A 27,855-nucleotide genomic window follows, 5' to 3' on the forward strand; every position below is an offset into this window, starting at 1 on the left:
GCCTTACCCACCCAGATATAGACAAAGACAACTCTGGAATGAAGCAGGCCTTCCCTTCACCCTCCCCCAGTATTGCAGAACCAGTTCCCGTGGAGTTGAAGACAGGCTGGTCCCAAGAGAAAGGTGGAGTTGAGTCAAGCATGCCCTAATTTACTCTTCCCAAATGTAGTACACAGATAAGATATTTCATCTTCCCTAAGACCAAATGAGTGAAAGAGTAGAGAAGGGCCAGGAGTTATAGTCACTGAGGCCCCCTTCACATAGATGGAGACATCAAGAGTCATAAAGAAACATATAAAACAATGGAAAAAATTTTAGCAAATCAATAAAAATAAAAATATTCCTTATCAAAATGTATGAGTTATAGCTAAAATGATTGTTAAAAGAGAAACTTATAACCTAAATGCACATATTAGCAAGAAAAATAATTTAATAAGCGTTCAGCTCAACAAGCTAGAAAAAGAAAAGCAATATATCTAAACAGAATACAAGAAACAAATAATGATGCTAACAGCAGACATTCAAGAGATAAATAAAAACTGGAATGTAAGCTGTTTGACATCAGGGGGTTTTAACTATTTTGTTCAATGATGAATCTTCAGACCCTAGACTAGTGCCTAGTTCATCCTAGGTGCAAAATAAATACTTGTTGCATGAAAGGGGAAAAAACAACCAACACCTCAAAGTCTACCTCTTTGAAAGGCAAAACAGATAAACTGACAACACTGTGCAAGGCACAGAGGGATATGAAGAGAACTCATTCCACATATAGTAGAAATTCTCTTTAAGTTGTTAATGAATATATAAATATTATAAATCACTTCTGACCCTATAGGTGATAACAGACAAAATAGATAATTTCTTAGAAATATAATTTAGGATGAAGAAGCAGACAACCATCTGAATGTTCAGGTAATTATGAAAAAAGGTCAGTAGACTCTAGATGATTTTATAGACAACCTTCACCAAAATGTGAAGTAACATATAATTCCAATTTCAGAAAAAATTATTTTAGAAAATGGAAAATAAGGGTAAACTTCAATTTTATGGGGCTAGTTTTATGTCCAATTGTTTTTATGTTATTTAAAACACAGTAAAATATACATAAAATTTACTATGTTATCCATTTTACGGGCACTAAGTATACTCAAATTATTGTGCTTCCATCACCACTATCCATTCATAAAATTATTTTCATCTTGCAAAACTGAAACTCTGTACCCATTAAACAGTAATTCCCCATCCTCTTCCTATAGCCCCCAGCAACTACCATTCTACTTTCAGTCTCTGAATCTGCTGCTCTAGGTACCACATATAAATAGAATCATACAATATCTGTCCTTTTGTGACTGGCTTATTCACTCAGCATAATGCCTCAAAGGTTCATCCATGTCGTAGCATGTGTCAGAACTTCCTTCCTTTTTAAGGTTGAATAATATTCCATTGTATGTATATACCACATTTTGTTTGTTTACCCATCAATGAACAACTGAGTTGCCTATTGCAAATAGTGCTGCTATGAACATAGTTTCAACTCTCTACTTCCAATTCTTTTGGGTACTTATCCGAAAATGGAACTACCGGATCATACGGTATTATGTGTAAATTTTTGAAGAACTGCCGTAGTGGCTGCTCCATTTAACATTCCTACTAACAGCACTCAAGGGATTGTCTAGTTCAGATGCCAAGATTCTTCTAGTTCCGTAAAACTAAAACTTTCTCTTATCTAGACATTCAGATGTTTTATTTAGGATTTTTGCATCTATGTACAAATGTAAAACTGACTGACCCATATTAGAAATCTGAATAATCTAAATGCAAAGACAAAATTTACACATCAATGAAATGCACAAAACTTAAGTATACAATTTGGTGAATCAGGCATTAGTACAACCCAAACCTATCCCAAGATTCAGAACATAACTCATACCCCAGAAATCTCCCTCATACCCGCCCCAGTAAATCCCCTCCCTTGCCCCCCAGTAGCAATCACTGTTCTGATTTTTCTACCCAAATTATCTTCTCTTTTCCAGAATCAGTTACATGAATGGACTCACACAATATATACTTTTTAAGGTAAGGCTTCTCTTACTCAATACAATGTTTTTTAGAGACATTTATACTATTTTTTTTTGAAGTATTTAAAATAAATTTACCTACCATGAAAATGACTATCAAGATGAGACAGATGCCCACTATGATAAGGAAGGGAATTAGGTAGTATTCCAGAGGAAGACTAAATTCTGGAACTAAGATAATGTGGGCCCTGGAAGAAACAAGAATTAATAAATGAGAAATATTAAGATTTGCCAAATTATGATGGTGATCAAAACCAAAGAAGACATTTTTTTAAAAAGCATTTAAACATTACAATTCAATCCACTAGATATCTCATTTTCTAATATATAATTTTCAGTAACTTAAGGGATAATTTTTCTACCTTTAAATCTATTTCACATATTTGCCAAAATAATATAATTAAAAGAAGCTTTTAGACTGGGTAGGGGAAATCAGCTAATCAATACTTACTGTGTCCATCCTGGAAATATGTTATTTACTGAATTTAGTAACCTGGGCAAAAGTATGCATATTTTACATGCAAAATCAGCACTAACATAATGGCAATACCTTGGGTAGTGTGTCAACCACAAACCCCCACCCCAACCAAATTACTGTTCACCAGTTCCTCCTATGGAAAAACTCTGAAGCCATCAAGGTGAAAACACACTCTCCTCCCTACATGCTTTCATGAACTTGTTATATCAGAGACAAAGGACACAGCCCCTGCACTGTCATTATCTGTGAGGTATGCAATGGAAAACTGGTGAGGAATTCACAGGAGGTGCAGCTTCCTCTCTGTTCTCCATCTTCTCCACTGCTTAACTGGAAAAAAAACCACTACAAAAATATGTATGTTGTCAGAGGAGGGATGGAGAACACTACATGCCTTATTCCCCTTTGTTATCAAAATGTTATTAGTTACTGTAATATTACTATTATAAAATTAACAGGTACTCATGAAATGAAACTGATCAGAGTAGCATACTATTGTGTTGTGTGAGCAAATTTTGCACAGCAACAAAATCCTGCATTAGAAAGTATCCTCAGCGTAGGGAAGGGTCTGTATACTGGTCAGTACTATGACTGATTTCTCCACTGTGCTCCTGTGGTAGTCGGGGTAGCAAAGCAAGGTACTTCATAACTCAAGGATTAAATGCAAAAGAAAAATTCTCAACTTTATAGAAGAAAATAAAAAATAGGTTGACTCCTTCCCCCATATAGAGATGCTTAGGACACCACACTACTTAAGAAAAATTACATGAAAGCAAATTATTTCTATTCCAAAGAGATTTTTAAGTCTTTATGCTATTATTTACTATACTCACATTCAAGGAACTCTATCAAGCTTCACCAGAAACAAAAACAAACAAAAGAGATAATACCAGGAATTTCCCCCCAATAACTTAAATACTCTCCAAAAACTGCTTCGATTGCTAGAATAAAAATGGCTTTTTATTCAATCACTTTCTAGCAGAATATGGATGACAAAATAATTACATAAAATACTGACGTGACTGATGTATAAGTAATGTGAAAAAGAGAAAAGCAGGGCCTGAGTTGCTCCACTGGGTACCATCTCTTTCTCATGAAGCCAGCTCTGTAAGTAATGTCCTAGTTCTTGGCATAAGCCCTCTGGACCATGGGAGCCAGGGCTGAGATGGTACAAGAGCCTGTCCATGAGGTGCTCATCCTCGGCACACCTCCCTGCCTCACCCCCACCAACCTGATAGAAATTAACAGTGTGAGGGGTCAGAAACCAGACTACTGCACATCCTAAAATCAGCCCATCACAGCATCTAAATATCTCAGCAATAGCGAAGCTTACATCTCTTATGTTCTGTTCTTTTTTCTTTAATGTTAATGACTTCCTAAGGTACATGTGGCCTGAATGCGATAAAAAAACACTGTCCTTATAAAACAAGTCACAGGGTTGCTCAGAAATGAATGGAACTGCTAGGTGAGAAGTAAGCTAAAAGAACAAAGTAGGAAGACCCAGTGAACTAGAAATTAAGAGGCTTTATTGGAAACTTCCCGTGTGTGTGTAACTACAGAAACAGAATGGATTCTAGAATTTTCCAGTGTTAGGATTCATAGGCCTGTGTTCTAAATCCAATGTTCTGTAATATGTCCTATTAGTGGTTGCCTGTTATATCTCAGACAATTTAGCTTACTTTCAAGATATAGTGTGAGGATTTTTAAAAGGTCTATAATTGATAGAAAGTTTTAAGCATCTTAAATCAAAAACCAAATGCACATTCAAGATACGCTTTTTCTTAATGAAACTAAGAGTGGTGGGGGGGTGACAGTGATGGTGATACCCGACGGAAAACTACGAGAGTATCAGCCCTCCAGCTTTATTTCTATTTCCTCTGTCTGTCAGGCTCCCACTGCTGAGCCTGTGGACTCATCCCTGCCCCATTCATTCCAGATCAATCTGTAATTGAAAAAAGAGATATTTAAACAGCTTTAGTATCTTACTACATGAGTCCATAAACAACATACTCCATGAGCTCTGCAGCTGAGATTTGCTCACTGAAGCAGAGTCCTATGCAACCCAAGAAATAAACTAGTTGTCTTATTTTCCTTTACATGAGTTCCCAGCCTAATTTCAAACCAGGTGTCTTGGCCTAAACTTTATAACAATAATCACTCTAATTTCCCAATTCCTCTGCTGACGCACGACATATTGCCTGTTGTCTGTTTTCATATCCACCCCTACCACCTTGGATCAAATAGCAACAGCCAACCCAACTACTGAGCCCCAATGGATGTACACCCATACACCAAAGCCTTCCTTCCTATAAACCAACTTTCCAGCTGCTGGGCACCCTCACTACTGCAGATGACTACCTGCCTGAACTTGCCCCTCAGACAAACCTCACAACTGCCTCACCGACATGCTCCATTCCCTACAGGCAGGCCCACTGCTCAGCCGTGTCCCCACTTGTGGCACACTGTTCTGCTGCCAGCACAGTGCTGTGTCTTGCTGGAGAATCGTGAAGTAACACAATAGCAATTTAATTTCACCAGCATTTACTGAATGTGCTATGCATTTACTATGCTTGGTGCTAGGGACAAAATATGAAAAAAATAGAGTCCCTAAACATGAGAAAGGAGATGGAGAGTTTAGAGTAGAAAGGAGCAGGGTTCTTTATTTTAATCCCCTCATTTTCAAAAGGGAAAATAGGTCCACGAAGATTAAATGACTCCCTAAAGGCCATATCCCCAGCAATATCTCCAGTACAGCATGCTACTCAATGTGATCAAAAACAATTCTCTCCTCTGCCCACAACTGTCAAAAGTTGTGTGTCATCCAATATGTTATCTCTTACTAAAAAGTTACTAAATGCTTTTAGAATTCAATTTTTAAAAAGACCAAAATAAACAAAGGACATCAAAGAGTCTATAAAAATGTTCTCTATGAATAAAGAAATGCTAATTTAACCAATGAATTTTCTTCTCATAATGATAAATAATAAAGATAATATATACTATTAGCAGGAGTTGAAGAAAACATTGGCTTTCCTAAAATGTTGGTGGAAACATAACTGGTTCACATTTTGTGGAGGGCAGTAAGATAATTATTTACTAAATTGTTATACTACAGCAATTCCACTTGCAGGTGCTTTTGATAAAGGAACACTTGTACAATTGCACATGATGTATGATCAAGGATATTGTCATAGCACTCTCTGAAATATACAAAATTGGGAGAAGGGATTAAGAGCTAACATTTATGGACCATTTACTTTGTACCAGGTATTCCTTAGGAATTTGACTAGTGTGTTTAATTCTCCTAGCAATGCTGTATCATTTTTAAAGAGGAGGGAGGCTAAGGCCCAGATATGATAAATTCTTGTTGAAGGTTACACAGATAAGAAGCGATGGAAGCCAGGATTAGAATCCACAAAAGTCTGACTCCAGAGCCTATTCTTACAACTAATGGGTTTTCCTGGTTAAATAAGTAAAGGTACATCTAAACCAAGGGCTACTATACTATTCTTTTTAATAGTTAAAAAGAATTAAGTACAATAAAACACTGATAATTTCTTAATGTGGTAAAAAGCCAGAATCTTACTTAAAGAAGAAACAAGAAGTTTCTCTAAAGTGAGGAACAAGACAAAGGTGCCTACTATCTCCACTACTATTTAACATGATGTCAAAAGTACTAGCCAATATGGTTAAATTGGCAATGGAAAAGTTACCAACAGTAAGAGAACTTAGTCAACTTATAGGTTATAAAATCAATATACAAAAATAAGCTTTGAGCCCAGTCAGGCGTAGCTCAGAGGTTGAGCATCAACCTGTGATCCAGGAGATCAAGGTTCGATTCTCGGTCAGGAAACATGTCTGGGTTGCGGGCTTGATCCCCAACAGGGGGTATAGCACAGGAGGCAGCCGGTCAATGACTCTCTCACCACTGATGTTTCTATCTCTCTCTCTTCCTTCCTCTCTCTGAAATCAATAAAGATATATTTAAAAAATAATAATAGTAAGCTTTGATATATACAAATAAAACCTGGTTAGATAATAATGAAAGCACATACCCCATTAACAGTAATAAAAAATAAAATACTCAAGCATAAATTAATTTCAAAAAATGTTTTTTCTCACATAGGTTTTAGACTTAAAAAACAAAACAAAAACTTCCTAAGTTCATAGGAGCAGAATTAAACAAATAAAAGGGCATATTATGTTCTTAAAGAGATTTAACATCCTAAAAACGACCATTCTCCCTAAATTAATTTATAAATATAATGATATTTCCATAAAAATAGCATCAGGTTTTTCTGAAGCTAGACAATTGTTTATTAAATTACTTGGGGAGGAAAACAGAACCCTCATACATTGCTAGTGTAGGCACTCTGGAAGGGAGTCTGGCAGTTACTCGAAAGTCAAACATAGAGGCCCTGGCCAGGTGGCTTGATTGGCTGCAGTGTTGTCCATACACCAAAAGGCTGTGGTTTCAATTCCTGGATAGGACGTATACCTAGGTTGCAGATTCAATCCTTGGTTGGGGCACATAAGGGAGAAAACCATCGATGTTTCTCTCTCTCTCCCCCTTCCTCTCTCTCTAAAATCAATAAACATATCCTTGAGTGACGATTAAAAAAAATAAAAAGTCAATCATAGAGTGAGCACATAACCCTGCAATTCCATTCTAGGTATATACCCAAGAGAAATGGAAACATATGTACACACAAGACTTGGATCACAGAAGTTCAGAGCAGCGTTATTCATTAATACCCAAAATGTGGAAAGAAGCTAAATGTCCATTGGGTGGTGAATGGACAAACAAAATGTGGTATATTCATAAAGGGGAATATTATTCAGCAGTAAAAAAAAAAAAAAAAAGTAAAGCCACAACATGGCTGAACCTTAAAAATATTATTTTAAGTAAAAAAATCCACTCACAAAAGACCACATATTGTATGATTCCATTTATGTGCAATGATCAGAAGAGACAAACCCATAAAGACAAAAAGTAGATTAGTAGTTGCCTGGAGCTAGTATGGGGGAAGAGGTAGTGGGGAACAGGGACTGACTACAAATATATAGATGATTTCTCTTTGAGATGTTGGAAAATTCTAAAATTAGAATGTGATGACAGCTGCACATATGTGATGACAGCTGTAAATATGTTAAAATCAATAAATTGTATATTTTAAATAAGTATTACAGTATATGAAATACAGCTTAATAAAGCTATAACAAAATGTTGTGAAAGATCAATCAAGAATAGGTATAAAAGACCTGAAAAAGAGGGTGGGGAGTGGGGTGGGGAACTAGCTCATCAGATGCTAATGCACATTATAAAATCCTATAACAAAAAAAGTGTGGTACTGGCAGATATAAGATAAATAGAAAATTCAAGTATGTAATGAAATATGGCAGCATCTCAAAGGGATGAAGGGATGAACATTCTAAGGAGTAATGTTGGGATAACTGGATGGTTATTTGGAAAAAAGACATAATTAGATACATTCCTCACGTGGTATAGAGGATAAATTATAAATGAGCCACAGATTTAATGTTAAAAATGAAACCATAGAAGTATAGATGTGGATAAATTCCTATGTAACTTAGAAGCAGTGGAAACTCTTAAAACTCATGACTAGCAGCCCAAAGGAAAAGACTAGTACATTTGATTACACTAAAAAACCAAAACTGTAAGTAAAAGTAACATGACAAATTATGGGGGGGGGGACTTGTAATATATCACACAAATGGTTAACATACCTAATAAATAGCTTCTTAAAATAAAGAAGAAAATTATCAACAACCTAATAGGAAAAATGGGCTAAAGATAAACAGACCATAGGAACTGACATGCAAATAGCTCTTATGCATAAGAGCAGATGCTCAAACTTGCTCATAATAAGAGAAATACAAATTAAAACTACAGGAAGAACTATTTTTCGCCTATCTGATTATTAAAATCCAAAAATCTGCCAACACACTTTGGTGATGACCCTATGGGAAAAGAGACACTGTCACGTACTGCTGGCACAGTCCTATGGATGGGAATCTGCCAGCATTTAGCAATAATACATATACATTTAACTTCTGATCTAGCATTCGCACTTCTAGGAATCTATTTCAAAGGTAAACTATCCAAAACATGAAAAGACTTCTACATAAGGTTATTTACTCTAGCACTAATTATAACAGCAAAAGACCATAAATAATTCCAATGTTCATCAACAAGGGGCTGGCTAATTAAACTGTAGAGAAATACAAACGAGTTCTATGCAGATAAAGAAATGAAGAATATCTCTATCTACTCATACAGTGTGATCTCCAGGACATACTGTTAACTGAAGAAAACCAAGATGAGGAACATGTTTATATATTGAGGATGGAAGAAAAAGAAGGGATAGGTATTTGCTTATAATTTTTTAAAAAATAATTAAATAATAAACTAAAAACTTAAAAACATTATTACTTATAAGGTGAGAATGGAACAGGAGGGACAGGATGAAAAATAGTAAGGCAGAAGCTGGACTTCTCTGAATATACAGTGTTTTATTGATTTTCACTTTAAGTTTACATAAAATTCTAAAAGTCACAGTGGAGATTAAAAAGCTATCCCTAAAATCTAAAAGCAAAATAAATTAACTAGACCTGTGTTTCCAGTCGACAGTATCAGCACACAGGAGATTACCTCATGTCATTAAAACATAATTTGGAGTTTTTAAGATGGGTGACATAACAGGTGGATCTTTTTCACACATCCTCCCAGAACAAAACTGGAATTAAAACTAAATTGGGGAATATTCATCCTGAATTACCAGCTGAAGACTGGCTCAAGAGGAGGCTTTTAAATAAGGAAGGGCAAAAACGACCTCTACACTGCACCTATACAGTAGTTAGCACACGTGGTTGGGGTTAAGCCTCACAATCAGCCAGCCTGAGAGGGGATCCCACCCAATAACCAAGACCCAACTGAAACAAGAGAGCCCAAATAACCCACAAAGGAACACTTGTACAGCATCCAGCTCAGGAGTTCAAGGAGACTGGGTCCCATAGGGCATTAACTACAAAGGGCCACCCAAACAAAGACTGGGAGTCATAGCAATTATATCTAATATATAGAAACAAACACAAAGAGACAACTAAAATAGGGAGAAACAGCTGTCAGATGAAAGAAAAAGAGAATTCTCAAGAAAGAGGATTCTCCAGAAAAAGAGCTAAATGAGACGGGGGTAGGAAATTTATCAGACATAGAGTTCAGAGTAAAGATGTTCAAGAAACTTAGTGAGAACTACAAGGAACTTAATGGGAACTAGAAGAAACTCAGTGGGAATTAAACCAGCATGAAAATGGACATGGAAACCATGAATAAGAACAAGTTGGAAATGAAGAATACTATATCTGACATCAAGAATTCACTGGAAGGAATTAAAAGCAGGCTTGATGAAGCAGAGGATGAATCAGTGATTTGGCAGACAAGGTAGGAAAAAATACTCAATTAGAGCAACAAAATGAAAAAACACTTAAAAAGCATGAGTAGAGCTTAAGGGAACCTTGGTACAACATGAAATAGAACATCTGCACCATAGGGGCACTAGTGGGGGAAGAAAATGAGCAAGGGATAGAAAACCTGTTTGAAGAAATAATGACACTGGTCAGAAGCGACACTGGAAGTGCTGCTGGCTTGGAGAAAAGGTTTTGGATCAGCTCTCTGAAGCCCCAGATGTGCTTGCTGTGTGCAGTCCTGTGGGGGTCAGGAGAATAACCCAGAGCAGGACATTCCAAGAGTAAGACCCTCAGAGGCTATTGTCTGGGACCAGGAGGAAATTCCTGGCGCCATCCTGTGGGCTGGGCAGGCAACATTCTCAACCAGATTCTGTTTTGATCAAACCCAATGAGTGAAGGACAGGTAAAGTTTCTCCTGCAGGGTGGTGGTGTGATGGTGAGTAGCTGACAGGTAAAAGTGGTCCTCAGAGAGCCTCAGATGGACCACAGCTAGAACAGGACAATGAAAGCCAAACTTGGACAGCTCCTGACACTGGCTGAAACAGAAGTACCTCCCCCAAGAGGCCTGAAATCAGCATACAAAACAGTGAGCCTCAGACAACATATTTTGCGGAGACAATCTTCACTTGCTGACTTTTTTGTTGTTGTTGCATGTTCTTTTATTCAATATTTTCTTCTATATTGTTTTGGCATTATTATTATTGTTAATATTTTTGCTCTTTTTCTCTCTTATTTTTTTCACATCTCCTACTGGCCCCCTTCCTTTTCTTACTCTTTTTGCTTTTGGTTTTTCTTTTCCATTCTTTCTTTTGCTTCACCTTTCTCTCTCTTCTTTTTACCTTTGCATAACTTTCTTATTGCTTTCTGTTTTCTTGTCTTTTTTACCATTTTCCTTTTCCTACTCTTTATTCTTCTTCTGCTTGCCCTTCTTTCCTTGTAGAATCTTTTTTTCTGCCCCTTTCACTTCCAGTATTCTCTTTATTTTTATTTTACTATTAGTAATATTATTTTTTCCCTTTCTGTTTTGCTTATTATTCTTCTTCTCTTTTTTCTTAAATAATTCTCTTTTCTTTTGTGGCTGTTTTTGCTGATGATGACAGGAACTTTTGGATGTTCCTGATTATTTCCTGTTGGTCTGGTTCTGTTTTGTTTTGCTATCAGCAACTGTATAACAGTTCACAAAATGTGGATGTGGCTGAGCCTTAGAGTTAGCTAGCCTGAGAGGAGAGCAAAAAGAGCATGAGGACAGTTTAAGGGAACGTTGGGAAAACATGAAACAAAACAACACCTGCATTATATGGGTAACAGAGGGAGAAGAAAGTTGGCAAGGGGTAGAGAACCTGTTTGACGAAATGATGACAGAAAAACTTCCCTAAGCTTGTGAAGGAAAAAGCCACATGACTTCAGGAAGCAGAGGGTATGATACAAATCAAGACAAACGCAGACCTGCTCTAAGACACATCATAATTAAAACGGCATATGTTAAAGACAAAGAAAAAAATCTTAAGGGCAGCCAGAGAGAGACAGTGACATACAAGGGAGCAGTAATTAAAAAAAACTCTCAACAAATAAAAGGACTGGATGGCTTCACAGACAAGTTTTACTAAACATTCAAAGAACTAACACCTATCCTCCTCACACTATTCCAAAAATTCAAGGGGAGGGAAAACTTCCAAACTCTTTTTATGAGGCCAGCATTATCCTAATTCCAAAACCAGACAAAAACACTACAAAGAAAGAGAATTACAGGCCAATATCCCTGATGAACATGGATGCTAAAATCCTCAACAAAATATTAGCAAATGGGGCCCAACAATACATTAAAACAATCATACACCATCAACAAGCAGGATTTATTCTGGGGATGCAAGGCTGGTACAATATTCACAAATCAGTAAATGTGATACATCACATTAATATAATGAAGAATAAAAATCATAAGACCGTATCAATAAATGCAGATAAAGCATTCGACAAAATTCAGCCCTATTCATGATAAAAACTCTAAGCAAAGTGGGATAGAATGATCGTACCTGAAAATAATAAAGGCCATATACAACAAACCTAAAGCCAAGACTATACTTTTTAGGCAAGAACTAAAAGTGTTTCCCTTAAAAACAGGAACAAGACAGGGATGTCTGCTTTCACCACTCTTATTCAACATAGTACTAGATGTCCTAGCCATAGTGATCAGACAAGAACAACATATAAAAGGCATCAAAATTAGAAAGGAAGTAGTAAAATTGTCATTATTCACAGGTGACATGATCAAAAAACCCTACTGAATCCACCAAAAAAACTACTAGAGTTAATAAATACATTTGACAAAGTAGCAGGATACAAAATTGACATCCAGAAATCGATGGCCTTTTTATACACCAATAATGACCTCTCTCAAAGAGAAACTAAAAAAACAATCCCTTCACCACTGCAACAACAAAAAATAAGATGCCTAGGAATAAACTTAATGAAGGAGGTAAAAGACCTGTACTCAGAAAACTATAAGACACTGAATAAAGAAAGAGAGGAAGATACAAACAAGTGGAAACCTATACCCTGCTCATGGATTGGAAGAATTAACATCATAAAAATGTCCACACTACACAAAGCAATCTATAGATTCATTGCAATCCCTTTTAAAATATCAACAATATATTTCACAGAGCTAGATTATTCCAAAAATTTATATGGAACAATTAATGACCCCCAATAGCCACAACAATCTTAAAGAACAAAGTTGGAGGGACTGCAATACCAGATATAAAATTATACTACAAAGCTACTGTAAACAAAACAGTCTGGTACTAGCACAAGAACAGGTATATAGAAAATGGAACAGAACGGAGAACCCAGAAATCTACCTAAGCCATTACACTCAATGAATATTTGACAAAGGAGGCAAGAGCATACAATGGAGTAAAGACAGTCTCTTTAATAAATGGTGATGGGAAAATTGGACAGGTGTATGCAAAAATATTAAACTAGACCACCAACTTATACCATACAGAAGAATAAACTCAAAATGGATAAAAGACTTAAATGTAAGTCATGAAACCATAAAAATTTTAGAAAACATAGGCAGCAAAATCTTAGATATCTCAAGTAGCAGAATTTCCACCGATACATCTCCTAGGGCAAGAGAAACAAAGGAAAAAATAAACAAATGGGACTACATCAAAATAAAAAACTTCAGCGCAGCAAAAGAAACCATCCTCAAAATGCAAAGGGAACCCCCACTGTACAAGAGAACATATTTGCCAATGACACAGTGAACAAGGAGTTAATTTCCAAAATACATAAAGAATTCATACACCTCAATAAAAGGAAGACAAACATTCCAATTTAAAAAAATGAGCAAAGGACCTAAATAGACACTTCTCCAAAGAGGACATACAGATGGCCAAGAGACAGATGAAAAAGTGCTCAAAATCACTGATCATCAGAGAGATGCAAATTAAAACCACAAGGAGGCATCACCTCACACCTGTCAGAATGGCTCCATCAATAAATCAGCATACAAGTGCTGGCGAGGGTGTGGAGAAAAGGGCACCCTGGTATATTGCTGGAGGGAATGCAGACCGGTGCATCCACTATAAAAATCAGTATGGAATTTCCTCAAAAAATGAAAAACCAAACTGCCGTTTGATCCAGTGATCCGACTTCTAGGGATATATCCTAAGAAACCCAAAACACTAATCAGAAAGAATATATTCACCCCTATGTTCATAACAGCACTATTTACAATAGCTAAGATCTGGAAACAGCGCAAGTGCCCATTGGTAGATGAGTGGCTAAAAAAGCTGTGGCACATTTATACCATGGAATACTACATGACTGTAAAATAGAAGGATCTCTTGCCCTTTGCAACAACATGGATGGACCTGGAAAGTATTATGCTAAGTGAAATAAGCCAGTCAGAGAAAGACAAATATCACATGATCTCACTTATATGTGGAATCTAATGAACAAAATAAACTGACAAACAAAATAGGTCCAGAGACATAGATGCATGGGAAAGACTGACATCTCAGAGGGAGTGGAGGAGGGGGGATCAGAGATTATCCAAAGAACTTATATGCTTATATGCATAGCCCATGGACACAGACAATAGTGTGGTGAAGGCCTGGGGTGGGGCTGGGGCTGGGGCTGGGGCTGGGGCTGGGGCAGGGGCAGGGGCAGGGGCAGGGGCAGGGGCAGGGGCAGGGGCAGGGGCAGGGGCAGGGGCAGGGGCAGGGGCAGGGGCAGGGGCTGGGTGGAGGGGATGGGGGGATGGGAAACATCTGTAATACTGTCAATAAAAATAAATTTAAAAAAACAAACATAATTTGCCTGTACATCCTTATTATACCTTAAGCAGAGAAAGAACTCTTTTTTATAAATGTTCAAAGTAGTGTTGATATTGTTCTTCTGTGTGTATTATGTCATTTCAAAAGAAAATAACTATATTGGTGTCTTCAAGCACAGAAAAATAAAATACAGATGTAACACCCACAAAGTAAAGTAAAAATCCTACAGCCCTGTGTTATATTGGAAATAACAGTATGCACTCATGATTTATTGTATCTTTAAAAACACAGATACCCTGGCTGAGTGACTCAGTTGGTTGGAGCTTCACCCTGTTCACCAAAAGGTTTGGGTTCGATTCCTGGTCAGGGCACATATCTAGGGGGTTTGATCCTTGGTCAGGGTGCATATAGGAGGCAACTGATTGATGTTTCTCTCTTACCTCAATGTATCTCTCTCCATAATTAATAAAAGATATATTCTCAGGTGGGGATTAAAACAAAACATAACAAAACAAATAAAATCATACATATTTCCTAGCTCTGTCCACTGAAAAGCCCTAGAAAGAATGACAAACCCAGGAGCAATGATCTCCCGTCTCTAAATGTCATAACCAATTAAAAGGAATCAGACCTTGACGAAAGAAGGGGTTCCAGGTTAGAGGGATGAAAAGAACAAGATGGGCCTGGAATATCTAGTCAAGCACAAAAAAAACCCAAGGAGCAATCAAAAGCTCCTAGACTCCCATCAAAGGAAATCAGGATTAAACTTGAAGAGGTCTGAAAGGGGTCAATGTGAAATCAATAAAGATATTAACTAGAATGGACAGAAACATACGAAATAGATTTTAACTCATGAGTTCACTATGATACTTTAAATATATATATATACATATAAAATCATCTTTGGAAGATGCTAGCAAACCAAATCATTCTGAAAAACAGTAAAGGGAAAGAATCAAGCGTTTTTCCTATCTTTCCTAAACAGATTGCACTTCAAGGTAATCAAATATTTGATAAGGTAATAGTCTTCTTTTTTTAATTATTTACTGATTTGAAAGAGAGAGAGTGAGAAACATCAATTTGTTGTTCCACTTATTTATGCATTCATTGGTTGATTCTTGTATGTGCCTTGACTGGGGATCAAACCCACAACTCTGGCGTATCTGGACGATGCTCTAATCAACTGACCTACCCAAATGGGTGGTGCAAGTCCTAATAAATGAGGGAAAAATTATAAAATTAAATTACAAAGATAGAACCAAATATTGTGTCTCTTGTTGGAAATACATAATACCGTATATAAAGCCTTCTTGCCTTACCTATTCTCCCAGGCTCCCAATAACTCTTAAATTGGAACAAACCTCAAGATCTAATTAGCAGTTTAGAGGGAAACTAAGTAACAAAGAAATAGTCTAGACGATACCCAAGGATTAAAAAAAGTCCAGACTGCAAGAAAATTCACAGGACAAACTTAAAAACTTAAGACATAAGAACCAATTCAGTGTATGGACATTATTTGGAATATAAACAATATTTTTAAAAACAGGATTTCAAATAGTTGGGAAAAATCTGAAAACTGAAATGTTTTGATACTAAATTAATGTTTACTTTTTTAAACAAGGTATAATAATGATAATGTGGTTATATTTTATATATAACCTTATCTTCTACTGATATATTCTGAAATATTTACAGCTGAAATGATATCTGGGACTTGCTTCAAAGTAATCATGGGGTGGGGAAAAAGGGAGGAGAGGTGGGGCCAGAGGGTGAGTAGTCCAAACAAAACTGATCGTGAGTTGATAATACTGAACTTGAATGATGAGATTCATTATAGTCTCTCTCTACTTTTAAACATGTTTGAAAGTTACTATAACAAAAAGCAGAAGAAATTAATGTGTGGGTAGGTAGGTAAGCAGGCCAGCCAAAAGACGTATGAGGCAGATCTGTATATTCAAGTCTACAGTCCCTTAGACACAATTCTGAAACCTAAAAAAACTTTAAAAATAATGTCTGCAATTCATTTGATAAGCAATCTGAACTGAACTGACGTGATAAAATACTTATTCACTGCAGACATACAGGGGTAAACAAAAGTAGGTTTACAATTGTGAGTACACAAAACACAGAGTTTATTCTTGTGTTATTATTTATTAATTTGTATTTTTTCATGTGAACAACTGTAAACCTACTTTACCAACCCTGTATATAATTTATCGGATGCTCCCTCAAATCCTATTAGGAATACTACTTAACTTTTAAAAATCTAAGAAATGTTCAATTCCCCAAGAGTTGGGATAAAAAAATTTGTAGACTTGTATTAACATGGAAAGGGTCCAAATATTAAGTAAATAAAGCTTGTTACAAGATACTATGTATTTTATAGTTGTGTTTTATGAGCTTATTATCACTAACTGATGTGAGTATTCAAATATGGGAACAATTAAAGGTTTCTTAAAACAGTAGCTATTGTTAGAGAATAGCATCATAGGAAATCTCATTTAAATACTTTATATTTCCGAATTGTTCCATAACTTACCAACATGTATGTGTTACTTTTTAACTTAAAAATGTATGATTTTAGCCCTGGATGGTGTGCTCAATGGTTAGAGTGTCAGACTGCATACCAAAGGATCCCGGGTTCGATTCGAGTCGAGGGCACATACCTGGGTTGCAGGTTCGATCCCTGGCCCCAGGGGGCATGTGAGGAAGGCAACCAATCAATGGGTCTCTCTCACATCAGTATGTTTCTCCCCCCGCCCCAAAATCAATGGAAAAAATATCCTTGGGTGAGGATCAACAACAACAAAAGTATGATTTTATAACTAAAACACAACTCTAAAATGCATATTAAAATACACATAATTGTTCTAAATGGGGGAACAATATTGAGGTAAAAGCAAATATTAGTTCTCCCCCTCTATTAACTACACAAACATGGCTGACACAATACAATAGCATCTGGATTAACTACTTGTAACACAACATCCAAAATTGCATCCCCTAACTTAATAAGACATTATGAGCATATATGAACCATATTTTAAATATCAAAACTAAATAGGGAAAATGGCAAAAACGGTAAACAGAAAACCCTCTTATGCATCTTCAAACTCAAATATTCATGGATTTATTCCCCCTAAATAATTAGAATTTCATTGTTCCAGTTTCCCCTTTTGGCAAATATAGATAATAAGAGATACAAAAACCTCTAGAGGGCTATTGTAAGAATTAAATGGATAACAAATGTAAAAGTTTCATGAGTGCCTGGCACTTGCTAAATATGCAATCAATCTCACTGCTTTTATTAGTAGTAGTGTTCTTATTGTGCCTCTTGGTGAAAAGCCTGCGCCTATCACTATGTTTTAGGGATGGGATCTGTGTCAGGGAAGAAGCTCTGAAGTGCTGATTGCAGTGTTTTCTGTATTAGATGACAAAGCTGTGCCTTAAGTTAGTCTCAGTCTATATATTAACTTGCTAATGAGATTTGAAGGGGAAATTCCATATAGAAGTTTTTATTCCAAATTAAACTTTTTAAACTTACAAACTTTTTGTCTCTGTAAAAGTTAGTTACTTAAGACACTGTGTTTTGGATTGCGTTTATAAAATAACAAATTGTAATAAAATACCAATATGTCTTAATGAAAACTGTCATATAAATGTTCATCACACTGTTTCTAAATACCAATAGTTTGATTAAACTATAAAAAAAGTTTTGTTATCTTTTTAACAAATGGGTGACTTAATCTCTCTAACATGAAGATATTTTGAATATGTAACCATACACAGAATAGTACAATTAGTAAGTATTAAAATCACAATGACTTGAGATAATTTAGCACAATAGAGCATTCTAAATTATAACCTTGATTACAGCTATTAACTAATAGCTACATGATTATTTTTTATATCCATTACTTACCCTCTTTCATATGTGAATTCATCTTTCAGGGAATTAGCTGATGATTCACCAATAAAGACAGATGGTATGTCAATTTTCTTTAGCACACCAACTGTATAAAAACAATAAAATTATTCTTAAAAGCCTATATATACTTAATGTACAATCAAGTAATTTTCTTCATAACAGCAGCAAATGCAACTGGAAACAGTTTCAATCAACTCAAATTGTGTATCTGTTGATTTTCCCAATTGTAGATTTATACCATCATCAAAGTGGCTTAGAGATATTATATTTACAATAACAAAAGTTAACATTTTGCTTATATACATTATCATACTATCTCAATAGTCCTGAGATCAGAATATAATTATTTTTAATGTTTCCATTTGACTTACCCTTTAAAGGCATAATTAACTCTTAGAAAAGGAAGAAAAAGAAATTTTAAGTTTTCTTTCCACACTTAATTCCTCAATGAGAAAGTGAAAAAACTTTTTTTACATACCCATTCCCAGGAGAGGTGTAAGCCTAGGAATGTAAGAAAAGACCACTTCACAACAGTCTGAAAAATGACAGCACACATGTGCGGCTTTCCAGAGCGAGAGGGCTGGCGGGAGTTGAGAAAGGCATACGACAGAAAAGCTGGGTAAATTTCTACTTCCTCCTAATCCTGACGTTTGTGGTAAAGCTGTGTGTTTTGATTGGTTTCCTAAGAAATTTGACCCTTATACCTATATTACAAAACCAAATGCCAAAAACAAGCAAAAAAAAAACTTTGTAAAAATTACCCATTACTCAGAGAAACAAAGGCAATTCTCTTAATGTTACTATAGAAACAGCAGCCTTATTTTCAGCTGTGAGCTAATTTAACAGATTTGGCTTTAGGTAAAGCCCATTTGTTTTATTTTTCACAATAACTTTGTTCTACATTTCTTTAAGAATGAATATTAATTATTTTTAAAAGGGGGGGAGAACACAAGTAAAGAAGAAAACAGAACACAACCCTAATCCTTTCCACTCAAAGACAAAGGTTTTATTTGAATAAACTTTTGGGGGGTTTGTTTTATTTTGTTTTGTTTATTGATTTTAGAGAGAGGGAGGGAGGGAGAGAAACATCATCAATGAGAGAGAGAAACATCGATCAGCTGCCTCCCAAACATGCCCCACCAGGGATTGAACCCACAGCCTAGGTATGAGCCCTGACCAGGAATTGAACCCACAACCCTTCAATGCATGGGATGGTGCTCCAACCACTCAGACACCTGACCAGGGCACCTTTGTTCTGACAAATACATGTAATTATGTAACCACTACAACAATCAAGATATAGAATGTTCTTTCACCCCTCAAAATAATCCCCTCTGCCCCAACCTCAGCAACCACTAATGTGTTTTTTTAAATCCTTCTCATTCATTCATATTCTCTCTCTCTCTCTCTCTCACACACACACACACACACACACACACACACACACACACACACACAAAACATAAGCCCCAGGAAGGCAGGAACCAAAATGGTTAGTAAAGGAATATTCTGTCACTATTTTTACATCAATGGGATCAATAAATGCTTATTTTTACACCAGTGGGCTCATACAATGAGAACAGTGTAAGCTTCCCTTCCACTCAGGGATACACTTTGGAGATCCTGTCATGCGAATAAAGATTCAGCCCTCATTTTTAATAGCTGCGGAGGTATTGATATAATCATACACATTTTATGGAGATATTTTCTACCTTGCTAAGAAATCTTCTATCACATAGTTGACACTTTATACAATAATTTAAACTTGGAATTATATACCCTTTGTAAAATGAATGTTTTACTCTTTCATGAAGATACTCTGATAAACTCAAAGAGAAACTTCTGGGTTGTAATTACTGGCTTATAATTATTGAAAGTAACGTAACTTCTTTGACTTATGATACCTAAAGAGATGTAAAAAGCTCTTCATTTTAGTCAGAAGACTAAGAAGAGGGACAGTGATGTATGCAAATATGAACAGCCGTATTGGAGACTGCAACATTATCTACTGAAAACATGTTCTAGTTCACAAGATACTTTTAAAAACACGAAATTTTAATTCTGATGAGCAAAACAACTCCATGAAGTATACACTGCCAAAGAGTAGTATCATGATATCATAGACAAATCCTAATTTAAATGGCCAGCCCCACCCTCTCTAGATCCAAGTGTCTGTCTGATATCTCCACCTGATTGCCTACATGTTTCAAATTTAATGTCTTCAAGTGGGACTCTCAATGTCTCTGCTCTACTCCTAGTCTTTCTCACCTCTGTAAATAGCTAACTATTCACCTAGTTTCTCAGGGTAAACATCTGGGAGTCATCCTAGACTCCTCCCTTTCCTTTATTCCTCATAACAAATCCTATCAAATTCAAAACAGGTCCATAATTCTATCACTTCTCGACACAATCGCTGCTAACATTCCAGATCACCATCCCTTCTTGCTCGGCTGCTGCAGCAACATTCTAACTCTGCTGGCACTCTTGCCCACCTTTTCCCTGTAGTCTATTCTCAAAAGGAATCACAGCCAAAGTGGTCATTTTAAAACATGTTAGATCACCTCACACCCCTGTATAAAACCCACGCAAAACAAATTTCAAAATCCTACAGACCTGGACATGATCTGGCCCCTGGCTCCCTCTCTAACCTCACCCCCTACCATTCTCTCTGCCCCTTGCTCAATCAATTCCAGCCACTCCCACACCCTGAAACACCAAGTATGCTTTATCTTTGAGCCTTGGCATCTGTTTGCTGCTTCCTTTCCTTGGAAAACTCCTCCCCCAGAAGAGTGAGAGGCATGGCTCAGCCTCTCACTTTAGACTTAGGCTTAAATGTCAAAGACTCATACACAGATGTCTTCTCTGACCACCCTATTTAAAACAGCCACCCTTGTGGGGCCGGCGTGGCTAAGTGGTTGAGCATCAACCTAGGATCCAGGAGATTGAGGTTCGATTCCCGGTCAGGACACATGCCCGGGTTGCGGGCTCGATCCCGAGTAGGGGGTGCAGGAGGCAGCCGATCAGTGACTCTCTCTCTCATTGATGTTTCTCTCTCTCCCTTCTCCCTTCCTCTCTCTGAAATCAATAAAGACATATTTTTAAAAAAATTTTTAAAAATAAAATAGCCACCTTATTCTCATCCCTGTCACTTTATAATTTTTTAAAAAAAAAAAATCTTTGTTGATTTCATAGAGGGGAAGGGAGAGGGAGAGAGAGGAGAGATAGAAACATCAATGATGAGAAAGTCGTCATCAATCAGCTGCCTCCTGCACACCCCCAAATGGGGATTGAGCCCACAACCCAGGCATGGGTCCTGACCGGGAACCGAACCTCGATCTCCTGGATCCTAGGTCAATGCTCAACTGCAGAGCCATGCCCAGCCTGGCCCTGTCACTTTATATCACTTTAGCCTAACACACTTTTCTTCATAGCACCTGTTACTACTTGTCATATAGCATATCTCTTTGTGCTCATTTCCTCTCTCCTACCCTAGAATGTAGTAATAATGGTAACAGCAGCAATAATAATAGACAGTCTTCTAAATGCTTTATATGTCATAATTCATTCAATCCTCAAAACAACCCAATGAGTTAAATATTATTATTATTCTCATTTACAGATCAGAAAAGTGAGGCACAGAGATGTTAGGTAATGTAACGAAGGTCACACAGCTAGTAAGTGGTAGAGCTGGGGTTGAAACCCTGGCAGATAGTCCCCAGAAATCAGACCCTTAAACTCCTGTGTTCTGCTACTTCAATGAAAAATATGAGAACAAAGCCATAAACTGTATCAATCCCTGCTATAGTCATGGTACCTAAAACAGTGCTTGATTCCATATAGACTGCCAAAAAATATTTGCTGAAGGAAGAAAGCAATGAAAAATTAGGCATTCGCACAACCTGAACTCAAACTTGAGGCTCTCACCCCTAATCTAGGTTCTTCCCACTTTGCCATGGCATGGACTTTCTCATATACCTGCTCTCATCTCATCTTCACAATCTTGTCAGGTCAAATAAAAATTAAAATCATTCCCTTTTACAGAAGAAAATAAAGGACTTAGGTTAAGTAACTTTCCCTAGGGCACAGATAAGTAAAATCCCTTCATCAATTCTTCTAATTCCCAAGCAGTGGCTGTCAAATTTTTGTAAAATGCTAGAGCCTCTTAAGGGCATTTCATGATTCTGTAAGTACAATAAGTTAATCAGATAGAATATTAAAGTACTAATTTAAAATATAAAGAAATTAAGAAAGTTATTGCTAAAATTTTTCTTTTTATATAAGTTTGCCTCAGGTTATGTTAGGGGTAAGAAGGAAAAGAGTTCAACTCAACATAAAATACTGTCTTATGCTATAAAAAGATTATTTTTGTCAAGGAATTTGAAGTATTTCCTATTGAAGATGTAGTTATTTAAAGTCTTAAATACATTCCAGCCATTGCTTTATGTCTGTTCTTTGCTCCAAGCTCTTTCTTGCAGGTGTGACTCAATGGAAATAACAAGAGGCATTATTATGTACTAAAAGGAAAATAAAAATAACTAATCATGAATGCTGGCAGTGTATTTTGGGTTCTGAGAACCCAATTCCCAGTGTGTATGTGTGTATGTCCCCTACACCATCTAACAATTCAACTCAAGTCTGATGTTATATAGTCGGAGACAGCGTCAGATTCCACAGGTTAAGGGTTTAGTCTTACAAGACTGGATGCCCACCTTTCAGAAGCCAATTGCAAATCCAGGCTGTCTCTTGTGCTTCTGACTGACCAGCTATAGACTGGAGGTTCCACACCTCTTCCCGCTTGGGTCTAGTTAATTTGCTACAGCAGTTCACAAAACTCAGAGAAATATCTTACTTTCTAAATTATCCACGTATTATGAAAGACTATAACTCAGGAACAGACAGGTAGAAGAGATATACAGGGCAAGGTACATGTGAAGGGGCACAGCGCTTCCATGCCCTATCCAGGCACCCAACTCTCCCAGCACCTCTCATTCCCCAACCCCAAAGCTTCCCAAGCCTGTCCTTTTGTGTTTTTATGGAGGCTTCATTACATATGCAGGATTAATTAAGTCATTATCCACTGGCATCCATTCAACTTCCAGCCTCTCTCCCCTCCCTGAAGGTCAGCCCCCATCCTTAGGTGGGATCCAAATACCACCTCATCAACATAATAAAAGACATATTTTATCATTCTCACTAAATTAAGTGAAAGTGCACAGCTTAAATGTTACTTTCTGATAAAAGCCAGTTATTTTATTAAAATTGGCTCATTTTCCTTACAAGCTAATATTTAGTAGAGAGTAAGAAACAATATTCCCATTTTAAATGAAAAGCTAGCCCTGGCTGGTGTGGCTCAGTTGGCTGGTTGATGTCCCATCCGAGCACCAAAAGGTTGCCGGTTTGATTCGCAGTCAGGGCGTGTGCCCAGGTTTCAGGCTCGATCCCAGGCAGGGGACGTACAGGAGGCAGCCTCTCGATGTTCCTCTCTCACATCCATGTTTCTCTCTCTCCACTCCTCCTCCTTTCCTCACTCTCTAAAAATCAATAAAAAATCTTTATAAATAAATAAATAAATGAAAAGCTACAGGCATGCCAATGTATGTTAAGTGGCTGATAACCAAGTGGTATTTAAGAAAGCACAAGTATGTGGCTTTGAAAATCCACAAGAATACAGTAGCCTCATACCCTAAAATTTAATATTGTAAATCTCTAATCACAAAAATTCTTTGATGGCATCCTTAGCGCAGCATGTTTATCTCTATTAAAAGCTTTGGTTTTCCTTTGGTTTTTACCAAAATATCAACATATCTTCTAAAATGAAACATGTAAGTTAAAAAAACAAACAAAACAAAAAAACTATTTGGAAAAGAACAAGTCAATTCCATTTCTATTATGAATAAAATTGTCCCAACAGGGCTAAAAATTGGGAATCACCATTCTGATAGAAAGGAAATTTTGCTTTTTAAACAGAAAATGAGAGAAGGATAATCTTAAGTTTTAGTTTCAAAGATCTGTCAAACAGGAGAGAAGAAAAGTGATACCTGTACTTACTGTCGTTGGATCCCATGCTAATGAGCTCATCAGAATCAACATTGTGAACTATGGCTGCTTTGTATCCTGCTCTCTGTGCATTTAAAACCTGCAAGTCAGAAAACAGTCACGATATGAGTAAGAAAGTGCTTTGTCACAAAGTCCTTCAATGAACTTCAACAAACATGAGTCAACAAGTCTATACCACGTATCTAGGACTTCTTACATATCTTATACATATAAGAACAGATCTCAAGTGTGTTCTTGAAACATAAATGGACGTTCTACAACTGCTTATCAAGGACTTCTTCAGATATCTTCTTGATTTCACTCACGGTATTAACTGAAGTGAGCAGAAAATAAAGGGTAGGGAAACAAGCCAAAACACTAAAAGGATCCAAAGCAGCAAATCTGTCCAGCTCTAAAGACACAGAGAATTGCTGTGATCAAGCTCAGGTCATCAGCCCTTGGGAATTCAAATCGGCCTCCACTACTTATTAGTGGGATAAACTTGGGCAAATTATTTTTCTGCTTTATTTCTAAGTTTCCTCAATTTTATTTTACTATTTTTTAACTGTCACCCGAAAATATTTTTTCCACTGCTTTTCGGAGAGAGTGGAGGGGGAGAGAGAGGGAAACATCGATTGGCTGCCTCCCTCACTAGCCCCGACCTGGGGCCAGGGATTGAGCCTGGGACTGAGGTATGTGCTCTTGGCCAAAATCAAAACAGGGACCCTTCAGTCCACAGGCCGACGCTCTAATCACTGACCCAAACCGGCTAGGGCTCAGTTTCCCCAATTTTAAAATGAGAATGACAACACTTTTCTCATGTAAAATAATATTAAAATAATTAATACTATTCCTAACATGTAGAAATTAGTCAAATAAAAGCTATTGTTTTATTAGCTTCATCAACCATGTTCTTTAGCTTTGAAAGAATTAAAAATACCTCCAGCCTGAAGTTGCTAACTTTGGTTTCATCTACCTAGTTAATCTTTCCTAAAGCTAGTATCCAAAACAGTTAACTTTTGCATCCCAAGAATATGGCCAGGTATGTGACCAAATTTTCTTACCTGAAGGATCTAAAACGTATCCAAACATGTTACCACACCTCACTTTAAAAATAACTATGTCTTAAATAAAAATAAACCCAGACCTAAGCTACTTAGTATATAACCTTTGGATCATTGATAAAAAATGAAGAATCAGATCATTATTTGCATATTCGTTAAATAAAATGAAAATTGGATAGGCAAAATATATATGTATTATACATTAATATATATTACATATATATATTACATATTACACATTACATATTTTATATTGTATATGCACACACACATTATACATATAAAATATCGTTTTGAATACTTAATGTAGTAGAAACTTTTGACGAACATCACCTTATGATGACTGCATAGTGATAAGTCTCTCCGAGGGTTTCTTTATACTACTTCTAAAGAACAGGGAAATTCATTTTTTTTAATTCCCAGAAGGTCTGTTACTTCTGTTTTAGTTATCAGCATTATAATGATTCAAAACTCTACTGTAATTCAATAAAAATGAAACCTGAATCAAGTTCCAAAGAGTAAGGGAAAGCTCAAAGAACTGAGTTCCCAAGAGTAAAAGGAATAGCCACGTACAAGACAGACTCTGGACCTGAACGCTAGGGAAGGAGTGAGGCTCGTGGACTCAACCCCAACCAGGCGGTTGGCTCTGCACAGGTAAAATTATCTTCTACATAAGCCATGACTTAACTGAAACTACCCCACACATACAAGTTGGAAGAGACAATAATGTGGATTAATCAGAATAATTTTATCCTATCACTGAGAAAAACTGAACTGTCAGAAATAAAAGTGCCTCAAAGAATTAACATTTTGTTTATCTTTACAGCCTCTATAGCATCTATGAAACAGCCAGCATAGAAGCTTATTAAATATTATTTGAATGAATAAGTGTATAAAATATGTGCTTAAATTAATAGCTCACATTATAATATTATAAACACAAGAGAGAAAATTAGGCAGAGACTTTAAAACTAATTAAAATATCATAAATAGGTCACTGACACAGTATCTACTGCTCTAATGTTAGTATTAATGGCAAGAAAATCAACCAGACAACAAAACTGTTATAAGGAATGTTTTGCAGTCATGCAAGAAAAAGTCAATAATCAAGAAAGTAAGTTTACTGCCCTAGCTGGTTTTGCTCAGTGGTTAGAACACTGGCCCTAGGACTAAAGGGTCTCAGGTTAGATTCCCAGTCAAGGGCACATACCTCTGCTTCAGGCTTGATCCCCAGCCCAAGTCGGGGTGAGTGTGGGAGGCAACCAATGTCTCACATCGATGTTTCTCTCTCTGTGTGTCTCTCCCTTCCTTCCACCCTCTCCCTAAAAAAGAAATCAATGGAAAAAATATCCTCAGGAGAGGAGAGGAAAGGGGAAGGGGGGAGGGGGGAGGGGGAGGGGGGAAGGAAGGGGAAGTTTACTATATTTTTGTCAGTGTGTACGTGGTTTTTTTTAGGTGGATTTTATTATCCAAATAAAATTGAGACAATGCCAGCCCCACAGCTTCTTCCCCATAGATATTACTGCTTTTCAAGGGGTGGGGGGGAAACTCTTAAAAAGGATATTATAATTTCTAAAGCTTACTTCTTACTTATATATTAACCTATTATTTATTCATTAAACTACCATAGCAGTACAGACTTCACTCAGCTTTTATTTAAACAAAAGTATACCTGGTTGGGGTGGCTATTAGTTTATCTGTTGCTTTAATTACCTAAATTTTAACTTCCCCAAAAGCTAAATCACTGAAAAGAAACGTTTCCTTCACACATCCAAAAAACTGTTCCCAGAGATACAATTTGCGAAATATAAAATTTATATCAAAGCTGTTCTCTGCTAATATAAAACAAGTTCGTTTCTTTTTAAAGCCAACCAATGCACATAGGCATTGAAATTATACGATTTAACTTTGTTTTCCTGAAAAATATGTATTTGTGAGCAAAGATACAACATATTATGACACAGAGAAAGGTGCTCTCGTGAACCATGATAAAGTTCAGTAAGTATTTGCTGAGTTTACATAACGAGTAAGGTACCATGTGTTGTGCTCAGTGCAGAACGAATCAGAAACAATCACCCTCGAAAAGATCTCCATACTCGTGCGTACCTAAACAGGTTAGGGCTTTCCTGCCTGCCTGCCTGCTCATGTCATCATCTCTGCCTGGAACAGCAGGCTTCTGAATGCCCATCAGGCCTTCAAATGCCATTATCTCCAGGAAGCCCTCCAACCCCTGCCCCATTCAATCCTGTTCCACATGCAATCCCCAAGCACTCAGATAATGGCACCCTGCCTGGAGTATTTATATCAGTTTGTTTACATTTTTCTTTAAAATCTTATATAGAGCCTTATATTATAGTCCCTATGCATACATGTACTACCCCATTCCCAAAACAAGCCTTCTTGGGGGCCTTAAATCTCCTGCAGTTAATTATCTATGTGTGAACTTTCCTGGTAAGAAGACACAAAGTAACCATCAATTTTACAGGAGGCTTTCTGACCC

The 27,855-nt window shown here is 36.7% G+C and overlaps 1 protein-coding gene across 3 annotated transcripts in view; it reads right to left on the reverse strand.

Moving 5' to 3' along the window:
• RNF13 (ring finger protein 13) overlaps window positions 1-27,855 on the reverse strand; it is a 112,705-nt gene that overhangs the window by 21,209 nt on the left and 63,641 nt on the right. For 2 of the 3 annotated variants that reach the window (XM_081138238.1, XM_081138239.1), the window contains 3 exons: window positions 24,304-24,391; window positions 18,250-18,340; window positions 2,161-2,266 (listed from right to left, as the gene is read on the reverse strand). In XM_081138238.1, coding sequence (XP_080994364.1) covers window positions 2,161-2,266; window positions 18,250-18,340; window positions 24,304-24,391 — 285 coding nt within the window. Of the gene's footprint in view, window positions 1-2,160; window positions 2,267-18,249; window positions 18,341-24,293; window positions 24,392-27,855 lie in introns of all 3 variants that reach the window. The other variant, XM_081138240.1, reaches the window with a different exon arrangement.

The sequence above is a fragment of the Miniopterus schreibersii genome (genome assembly GCF_964146895.1).
Source record: "Miniopterus schreibersii genome assembly, chromosome: 5".
NCBI lineage: Eukaryota > Metazoa > Chordata > Mammalia > Chiroptera > Miniopteridae > Miniopterus > Miniopterus schreibersii.